This window comes from Pararge aegeria, chromosome 25 (assembly GCF_905163445.1).
Source record: "Pararge aegeria chromosome 25, ilParAegt1.1, whole genome shotgun sequence".
Lineage (NCBI taxonomy): Eukaryota > Metazoa > Arthropoda > Insecta > Lepidoptera > Nymphalidae > Pararge > Pararge aegeria.
The window spans coordinates 4,023,574-4,033,865 of NC_053204.1; the positions used below are offsets into that span (position 1 = coordinate 4,023,574).

The 10,292-nt window shown below is 41.7% G+C and overlaps 1 protein-coding gene and 1 pseudogene across 1 annotated transcript; one reads left to right on the forward strand and one right to left on the reverse strand.

The window, feature by feature from the left end:
- Window positions 1–552: 552 nt before the first annotated feature.
- Window positions 553–1,997, reverse strand: LOC120634739 (annotated as a pseudogene).
- A 3,560-nt stretch (window positions 1,998–5,557) lies between these two features.
- LOC120634740 lies at window positions 5,558–9,652 on the forward strand. The gene is made up of 4 exons (XM_039905514.1): window positions 5,558–6,468; window positions 6,937–7,072; window positions 7,821–7,961; window positions 8,460–9,652. Exons 1-4 carry the CDS (start codon window positions 5,617–5,619, stop codon window positions 9,650–9,652), a joined length of 2,322 nt encoding a protein of 773 aa, XP_039761448.1. The 5' UTR covers window positions 5,558–5,616.
- The last annotated feature ends 640 nt before the right edge of the window (window positions 9,653–10,292 follow it).

Here is a 10,292-nt window from a genome sequence, read left to right on the forward strand (position 1 = left end):
TATTGAAGAACGTGCGTGGCCGAGGATGACGGTCTCGAAGGTGGGCGTGTTACCTTCGTTGCACACATACAGATCGCTTGCATGGGCCATGTCGATAACCTCCTCCCCACGGTGGTTCGCTCGGACGCTTCCCCAGAGTGGGTGCCAGCCGTTGAAATCGCCACCCAAGATACAACGGGTATCAGAGGTTTGTTGTAAGAAGTTGTCCGTGTGTGTAAGTGTACTGTGGATATCGGTGCCAGGCTCAACGTATACAGATGCTATGTGTGTGTGAGTATGACCGGTTTGGACCCGGACCACGCAAAGGTTCGGGAACGAGTACTGCGATAGACCAATGATGGATAGATTGGGTTTGGCGATAATGCAAGCTTTTACTCTTCCTTTGGCTGGGAACTGATGGAGTTAAGACCGCGGATAGACTTAACCTCGTCCCGAGCCCCCGTATATGGCTCGGAAACCAAAGCGATTGTGTGTCTGGAAGAGATGAAGTGATTGATAAATTCGTTAAAGCTGTGGCGCGAGCGGTCGGTATTGCACTGTATAATATGGAGTTTAGTGTGTGTATCCATAGTCAATGTTATTAAGAATTTTTTGTCTCATGTTAGCAAGTATCGTGCAGGAGCTGGATGTTGCCAGGTGTGCGGTGTCGTGGGTGTTGCCAAATTTAACGTTGCTGGCGGCACAGTTATAGCACTTGGGGGTTGCATGCGGATTCTCCCGCGCTGGGCAGTCGGTATCTACGTGCGTGGCCTCGGCGCAGCGAGCACAGCGCCTCTGCTCCGAGCCGCAGTGCTTACGCACGTGGCCAAACTGTAGGCAATGGTGGCACTGTACGAATGGGGAGAACTCCTCCGCGTGTACCCTTTGGTGATCGACGCGAACCCTTCCCATTTGTACCGCAGCTCGGAACAGCTGTGGGCTCACTACGAGGACGGCGTTATACAGGTTTTTATTGTGGTTGCTTCTTTTGAATTTAAGTTTTATGTCTTCGTGTGTATCTCTCTGTCTAACTCTGTGTTTTGCCCGAGAACAACATTCACCAAATCGTCCGACGATACGTCTACGGAAATACCTTTTAAAATTATCATGGGCCTTAGTTTTCGGTCTGGTTCCGCTGTTACCCGAGCCGTTGGAGAATCGCGCAGGCGCCTCAGGGCGTCCTCGCAGTCCCGGATAGAGTCAAACTCCACCCTGAGTTTGTTGTTAGACAGTGGCGACACTTTAGAGGGCGCATACTTGGCCTCCCGGAAGCTGATGCTCTTCCTGAAAGCTTCGACAGCTTCCTGTCGGGTTGTTACTGGCGTCTTTGTAGTAATAACGAGTGCTGGCTTTGTCGACGGTGTCAGTGAGGGCGGGGGTGAAGTCATGGTGCGAGATGCGTAGGGCGTCGGATGAGGGGTGGTTGAATGCGCTGGGGTGGGACGCCCTGCCATCAGCGCATATGACGCCGCCGCAGCAGAAGCAGGAGCACGGAGTGTTTTGTAGGCGGCAGTGGCGAGGTCGCCACGCAGCTTCCTAACCTCGGAGACGCACGTCACGAGTTCTTGTCGGAGGTCGTCTTTTGGGTCGCTGGCCAAAGTCGCTGAGCACCTTGGGTTCAAGGCAGCGGGTGAAGCGTTAGCTAAATTGGTCGAATTGATAGCGTGGGTTGCGTTGGTTAATGGTGCGCCAACATTCACCCTCATAGGCGATGCGAGCCGCTCGTATCTTGTAATGGCCTTCTGAGTCTCCTCCGCAGCGCGAATTACTATCCTTTTTTTCGAGGCGGTGACGCTTCTTCCATCAGTGATTGCCTCGATAGTAATTTTCGCGAGTAGTGTCACCACTCTTGAAAGTGAGGTTAGGTCGACAATTTCATCCGCAGTCGCAGGGAGGTCAGGGAGCAAGTGCGCAGGGAGAGCGCGTACTGCACGTTTAGAGGTAGGCGCTGGCTTAGGTGTGGCGTCAGCTGATGATGGGGGGTCAATTTGTACTTGGATCTCATCCGAGGGTGCCATGTCAATAATATATTACCAATATGCGAAAATATAGAAAATTTGCGAAATCAAAACAAAAGGTTGAGTAGTGACTACGTCGGTTAAGTTGGTACGGAGACTACGTCGGATCACTTGATTTAGGTATATCTGTACTACAAATATAGATTTGCAGTTGGTACAAATATAGATTTGCAGTTGGTACGGGCGACGCCGTTTGGTGTAAATATTTACTACTGAAAGAGTATCGTTCTGAACATTTAGATTTTTTTCCAGAGAACTAAGGGGTGCATAGGCTATGCTGTAAAATATAATTTTGTACCTAGTGGCATCCGATAGGGAAACAAGTAGGCCTCAAAAGTCAGCTTTAGAAAACCTGTGACCGCAAATGTTCTCTCACATCACAATGCTGACCGAGAAAAATCCAAAACTTTGTCAAAATGCCACGGTCACTTATGCACACCATAAAACGTCAGAAAAAGGGGGGGTCGCCGCGACTTTAAGAGAATTGCACGCGTATTTATGCCGCAAACACACAAAATTATTTACAAAAACGCACATAGATGTTCCAAATATGCATCAAATATTTCTAATTTTGTCACTAACAGGTACAAGACACTATCACGTAACTTTTAAGATATAGAACACATTTATAAATGAAAGTTTTCCCACTTTTACTAATTTTTACAAACCGCGGAGCGATCGCGCTGCGTCCGCGTGATGCCACGTTCGTCGCGGAACTCCTGGGCCAGACCTTGACTGAGCTATCACCGTTTAACTAATGTATGAGGTATAATTTTTTTTTGTTTTCATAGGCAACTATCCATTTATCCAGAGGTTAGTTAATATGTTTGCAGAAGTATTACGAGAGCCTGATTGTGATCCCAAGTAAATTCACATATTTAAAGATATTGGGCTTGGGCTTGTCAGAATTCAAGAATACAAACCTGAATTAAAAAGAATTGCGTTGCCATTTTGTTGCGGCGGCCATCTTTGACCATCACTAAACATAGCCAAAAACACTCCAGGCTAATTCACCTTTCAATCAAAAATCACAAAATCAAAATCGGTTCCTTATGAGAAATACAAAGTTACAGACACATACACACACATTGTGTATGTATGTGTGTCTGTCTAATTTAGTCGGGTGTTAATTCCTTACGTTGACTCATGTGTCCTTAGTTTTTATCCCCCGCAGCAAAACGACGGCGTGTTAAAAGATTGACGTCTCAGTCACACACACATACACAATGTGTGACTGAGACGTCAAACTTTGTGTCAGGGGTTAAAAACTAAAGACACATGAGTCACTGTGAGTAATTAACACCCGACTAATTTAGCACCAACGCTGTATATTAATATTTCTTGCATAAAATGCGGAGTGAAACAAGGTCGCGATTCCTTTCTTCAATATTAAAACAAAGTCTACAGAGGTTGACATAATGCGCTTGACTCAGCCAGAAAATATTGGATTCATAAATAATTCATGCGCTATTTTGTGTAAGTAAGTACGTACCTAACTTCGTCTCGGTAACATTTATTTGCCGTGTGTTTTATTTTCAATTCTGTAAAAAAAATGGAGCTTCGAATTTCATTCCATTTAGTTTAAGAGTAATGAAAATACAATCACTAAAATAAGATGGTGAAAGAAGTGTCCGAGTGACAAAAATAATTAGATTTTCATGATAGGAAGCCTCTGGCAACAGCTGGTAATATCATACCAGCTGTTGCCGGAGGCTTCGTACGCGGTTTTATGGTTTTTCTTGAATCCTGCGGGAACCGAACATTTTCCCGGGATAAAAAGCAGCCTATGTGTTAATCCAGCGTATAATCTATCTCCGTATCAAAATTCAGTCAAAATGGTTTAGCTGGAGCATCCTCAGGAGATGTCGACTTTACAATGAATAATTGTTAAGTCCACATCAACACACGGTAAGTTTAACAATTATTCATTGGAAAGTCAACATCTCCTGAAGATGCTTCGGTTTCGGAGCGAAACGTGCGTAGAGGGTACATTGCCGAGAATCTGTTTGGTGTGGAGTATTCGGATTGAAGTACATAATTATAAATAACACCATAGAGATTCTCCTGCTGTTCGCGGAGTATAGCAAATTAAGCTTAATTTTCATAATATATTTGGAAGTAACGCCTGCTTCTATCCAATAAATAATTACTGTTTACTGCTGAACGGTATGTGACTAACTGTTTGTTCGAGAAACCATTCTAAAGTGGAGTGGTTTTTAATGTTTCTATATTAGTCGTGTACACGGTTTCTAATTTATGTCTATTTCTAGTAATTGGAATGCTTCTTTTTGTTTATAAATTAAATTTTTGTCCCACAAAGACTATGTTATTATAGTTCAAGGTAAGGACGGCGTAATTTGCTTAAACTGTAAGATTGTCATGTCTGTTTCGAGCAGCAGAATTCAAATTTCAAACTCAAACACGCCGGAGGGTCTGGAGTAATTAACTTCGGCTGGCTTAAATGTCAGAGGTACTGATAGTCTGAGAGCCGGTGGCATAGTGTGTGACGTTTGCCCTGGTACAGCGGTGAGTGCTGTGGTTTGAAACTGGAGGTTCCGGGTTCGATTTCCCGCACGTGATGTCGTGAAGAAACCGATAAGGGGTATGGCTTAAATAGAACTGGCGTACTCCCTTACATGTTAGCCCTATTAAGCCATTACCTACCATCTTAGACGGTATCATCCCTTACCATCAGGTAAGTTTGCAGTCATGAGCATAAGAAGTATTTTTATCTGGGTCCTTTCAAAGTCAGCATTTTCTGAAGGCATGAAACTTGCAATACTTGCAAATAGATCTGTGTGTGTATATATGTATATAATCCATACTGATATTATAATTGTGAAAGAATGTATGATTTTGATGTTTTTTTAGTAATTTTCGGCATGACCCCGCAGAGACTTTAATGAAGTTTAGAAAATTTAAATCGTGCTTCATTGAAATGCAAATTGACTAAGGATACCAAATCTGTTCAAAACAGTCCAAATTACATTGCAAATTTTGATCAACGTATATACTAAGTTTTTTATTTGAATGTGCGAACTTAATCGAAGGTCAATGGCTCTTTGACTATACCCGTTTAAAGTTTTCCCAGTTTCTTTGCACATTTTGGTCTATGTTTAGGCATTTTTTCCTTTGAATGTGCGAACTCTGTCAAACGGCCGGTGGCTCTCGGGCTATATCTGTTCAAAGTTTTCCAAGTTACAACTTTGGGAATTTTGGCCTAGGTATATGCAAAGTTTTTTGTTTGAATATGCAGACTCTGTTCTTTGGATAAGTAATTCTTCGTTCGTTTTTGAGTTTATCCATACTAATATTACAGAAGTGAAAGTGGGTCTGCACTTTCATTTTTGTATATAAGTTTGTTTGTTACCTAGATTTGGCACAACCGTTGCATAATGAATATCAATTAATTCTTTTCATTAATTTTATGAACAGCACACCCAATTCATTTTTTTAATGATTTCATATACAGCACACAATACTGTACACTGTAATGTAGGTAGTTTAATAATTAGCCCGCACTTCATTATGTTGTTCTACCAATAAACCATTCTGCGATAGTCCGTCGTTTTATTAAGTACATTACATTTTGGCGCAGTCGGTTATTTTAATTAAAATCATGCCTTTTGGTAAAATCGAGCCTTTTGACGTTAGTTCCCACAACTGGGATGCATATTGTCGTCGGGTGAAGCAATTTATTGCGTTAAATAACATCAGTGAAGATTTACACGTGGCCACGTTGGTAACACATGTCGGCATTGCATGTTACGAATTGATGTGCGACTTGTGTTCCCCGGATTTACCGGAAGACAAGAAGTTTGAACAATTAGTGAAGATTGTCAAAGACCACTTGGAGCCACAAAGGTCGGAGATCGCAGAGAGACATATGTTCCGGCAAAGGAAGCAAAAGCAAGGGGAGATAGTGAGTGATTATTTGAAAAGTCTAAAACATCTCGCCAAACATTGCAATTTTCGGGATTCTTTGGAGGTAAATTTGAGAGACCAGTTTGTTTCTGGCCTTCAAAGTGAAGATATGAGGTCACGATTGTTTGCCGAGCGGAACATCGATTATAAGCGAGCAATAGAACTCGCATTGGCGCTCGAGGCAGCGGAGAGACATGCAGCGGAGGCAGCGTCCGGGGCGAGTTCCAGCGCCATCTCGGAAGGGCTGCATCGCATCAGATCCTCACCAGCGCGCGCGGAGCGCGGGCGCATGAAACGGCGCGAGGGAGCGGGTGGCGTGCAGGCAGACGCGGCGGCCAGGGCCGGTGCGCTGAGCCTCGAGGGCTCACGGCGCGGCTGCTGGCGTTGCGGGCGCAGCGGGCATCCGCCGTCCCGGTGCCGCTACAAGTTCTACAGCTGTGATTCGTGTGGGCAGAGGGGCCACCTGAAGGTCGTGTGCGGTAATGTTGATAAGTGTAGTGATGCGGTTATACAGAAAAACACAAAAGGTCAGTTGTTTTTTAATGATTCCGATGACAGTGTTTTAGATTTTTATAATATAATTTGCGAGGGTAATGACGGCCCGTATTATATCAAATTAAACGTAGAAAAGTCTGTAGTTAAATTTGAAATAGATACTGGTAGTAAGATCTCTGTAATTTCAAAGCATTTTTATGATAATCATTTTTCTAGCGTTTGTTTACAACATAAAAATTTAAGGTTAAGATCTTACACAGGTAGTGTTATTGAACCTCTGGGATATATTATGGTAAATGTACAATGTAAAAATCGTTTGTATAAATTACCGTTGTATGTTGTTGAAAACGGCGGCCCTCCTTTACTAGGCCGTGCCTGGATAAGAATTTTACAAATCGATATCACAAATTGCCATAATTTATCCGAAAGATGCGAAAATGATAATACTATAGAATTATTAAGGAAAGAATTTCCCGAGGTTTTTGCTGATGGGCTTGGGACTTTTAAAACTCGAATGCAGTTGCATTTAGCTGACAAGACTCCAATTTTCGTTAAATCGCGCCCGCTTCCCCTCGCACTTCGCGCGCCGGTCGAGCGCGAGTTGGAGCGGTTGCAGCGAGATGACGTCATTTATAAGGTAGACCGTTCTGATTACGGTACGCCTATTGTTCCTATAATAAAAAAAAATGGAGACATTCGTATTTGTGGAGACTAAGGTCACTATTAATCCGCTATTAAAAGATTTTCATTATCCTCTTCCACAAATTGAAGATATATTTGCTACCCTTGGGGGAGGCGAACAGTTTTCTAAATTAGACTTGTCCCACGCCTATCAGCAAGTGTTATTAACGGAGGACTCGCAACCCATGACCGCTATAACTACACACATAGGCACCTTCGTTTACAAGCGAGTACCTTTTGGAATAAAATGTGTTCCTGAGTATTTTGAAAAGTTGATCGAAGAAACTCTGTGTGGCTTATCCTCTACTGTAGCTTTTCAGGACGATATTTGTGTGACTGGCAAAGACAGAGAGACTCATTGTAAAAATTTACGTGCCGTTTTAGCCCGATTAAAAGAGGCCGGGTTGCGAGTAAATTGGTCTAAATGTGAATTCTTTAAGGACAGTGTAACATACTTAGGATACAAAATTGATAAAAAGGGTCTACACACTGATGCAAATAAGATAAAAGCTATTGTTTCGGCGCCATCACCGAAAGACGTAACGCAATTAAAAAGTTTTATTGGTCTCGTTAACTTTTACAATAAATTTTGTGTTAACATGAGTTCTGTATTAAAACCTTTATACGATTTACTAAAGAAAAATGTAAAATGGTATTGGAGTTGCGAATGTGAAAGTGCCTTCAAAAGAGTTAAAAACATTCTCAGTAGTTCGCCTGTGCTAGCACACTACGATCCCAAGTTACCGTTGCTGTTGTCGGTGGACAGTAGCGCGTATGGACTCGGCGCGGTTCTCACGCACCGCTACTCCGACGGATCGGAACGTCTTATCAGTTGCGCCTCGCGTACTCTTAATGAGGCCGAGCGTAATTATTCGCAGCTAGATAAAGAAGCCTTAGCCATAATGTTTGGAGTCAGCAGGCATGATAAGTATCTGTTTGGTCGGCATTTCATTTTGCGCAGCGATCATAAGGCTTTAAGCTATATCTTCGGTAAAAACAAAGGTATTCCGCAAACGGCGGCTAGCCGTTTACAGAGATATGCAGTTCGCTTAGCTGCGTACAACTTTGACATCGAATTTATTTCTTCGGCTAGAAACTGTTTCGCAGATGCGTTGTCTCGTTTGCCTTTAGAAGAAAACGTTAATCGTCAAAGTATCGTTTCAAGTAATAATAACGGAAATAATAGTTATTTATTTTTTATAGAGGACAAATTGCCTATAACGTTTCACGAAATTAAATATCAAACTGCTAAAGACACTACTTTAAACAAAATTGTAGGGTATGTTAAGTTCGGATGGCCCGAACAAATTGAATCGGATCGTTACAAACAATATCATTTAAGGCGGGAAAATATTTTTTTAGAACAGGGATGCTTGGTTTGGGGATATAGAGTAATTATCCCTGCCAGTTTGCACTCCGCTGTGTTAGACGAATTACATTCCGGGCATATAGGCGTTGTTAAAATGAAACAGCTGGCTCGGAACTATCTGTGGTGGAGCGGCTTGGACGCCGATATTGAGCGCGTGTGTCGCGAGTGCACCGCATGCGCCGCGCTGCGCGCACAGCCGCCGCCCGCGCCGCTGCACTCGTGGGAGTGGCCGGTGGAGCCTTGGTCGCGGTTGAATGTTGACTTTTTAGGTCCGTTTCGTAATAAATATTATTTAGTTATTTTAGATGCTCATTCCAAATGGTTGGAAGTGGAACCAGTGCCAAATACTTCGGCAGCTACCGTTATATCTTGCCTGCGCAAAATATTTGCCCGGTTCGGTCTATGCAAGGTCATTGTGAGCGACAATGGTCCACCATTTTCTTCATCCGAATACTTACATTATTTGAATAAGAATGGAATCAAGCGAATATTAGTCGCCCCATATCATCCATCGAGTAACGGTGCAGCTGAAAACGTTGTTAAAACTGTAAAGCTAGTATTAAAGAAGGCTATAATCGAAAACGTGAATTTAGAAAAAGCGTTATGTACATTTTTATTTACATATAGAAATACAGAACATTGTACCACTCAAAAAGAACCCTCCGTAGCACTTTTGGGACACAGGTTACGCGGCAGGTTAGATCTTTTACGACCGAATACCAGAGATGTCATTCGCGATAAACAATCAAGTCAAGAAGAACGTCGCGGTGGCTCATTGCGAGAAATGAGCACTGGAGACCGGGTTCTGGTCCGGAACTATAATAATAATTTAGTAAAATGGAAGGAAGGTGTAGTGTTGGATAGAACCGGTCCCGTCTCCTATGTTGTCAAAACAGACGATGACAATCGTACTAGTAGAAGACACGTTGATCAAATACTTGACAAAAATTATAAAAAATCTAGGTATACTTTAACAGGCATGGTGGATAATGAAAACTCGGGAGAAAGAGAGATGAATGATGAAGCGTTCAAAAGTTTCGATAATTCTGTTGTCGGTTCGTCTCCTGTAACAGATACAGAAAATCAGCTAGTAAAGGCACCTTCACCTTCTCAAGCGATTCCCAATACGAATAGTCCTCTTCGTATGGCATTAAGACCGCGGGTCAAAAAGATGATGAAATTGTAATTAATTAAGTGATGTAAATATTTAGTTTTTTTTTATTGGCTTTTATGTAAATCCAATAGTTAAATTTGGAGAAGAGCAGTGTAATGTAGGTAGTTTAATAATTAGCCCGCACTTCATTATGTTGTTCTACCAATAAACCATTCTGCGATAGTCCGTCGTTTTATTAAGTACATTACATACACAATATTGATAAAATGAGCTTATCCACATGTAGCCACGTCAGGGCATTTCAAAATAATGTTAAACTGTTTTTCAGAATATTTTTAAAGTTATTTGGTGTAGGTCAAAAATATTTAAATTTTTTTTTTTTCATCATTATGTTAAATAGGAGCTTGAAAATAATTTTACTTTACAAATTAGAATTTTTCTAAAGAATAATATAAAAATTAAATTTCAGATTGTTTATCATAAAAATATCAGCGCGTTTACAGTCAAGACGATTGGAGCAGTTATAATTTATAATGGTCAGAAAATGTGCTAGATAATTTCATCATTTTATTCGTGTTTTATAGATAAATATATATCATTTAATTTAATTTTTTTATCATTTAATTTAATTTTTTTGGGGGCGATAAATTGATCAAGCTACGATTCATTTATATTGGAATCTTAGAATCATTTATATTGGAAAAAATAGTCG

What these genes read in the sequence shown, in the direction of transcription:
- LOC120634740 (XM_039905514.1), top strand. Translation starts at nt 5,617, where the DNA reads ATGCCTTTTGGTAAAATCGAGCCTTTTGACGTTAGTTCCCACAACTGG. An exon ending in GGTAGACCGTTCTGATTACG is followed by an intron (nt 7,073 to 7,820) that starts GTACGCCTATTG and finishes CGCCTGTGCTAG; the next exon opens with CACACTACGATCCCAAGTTA. An exon ending in TACTCTTAATGAGGCCGAGC is followed by an intron (nt 7,962 to 8,459) that starts GTAATTATTCGC and finishes ATATTTTTTTAG; the next exon opens with AACAGGGATGCTTGGTTTGG.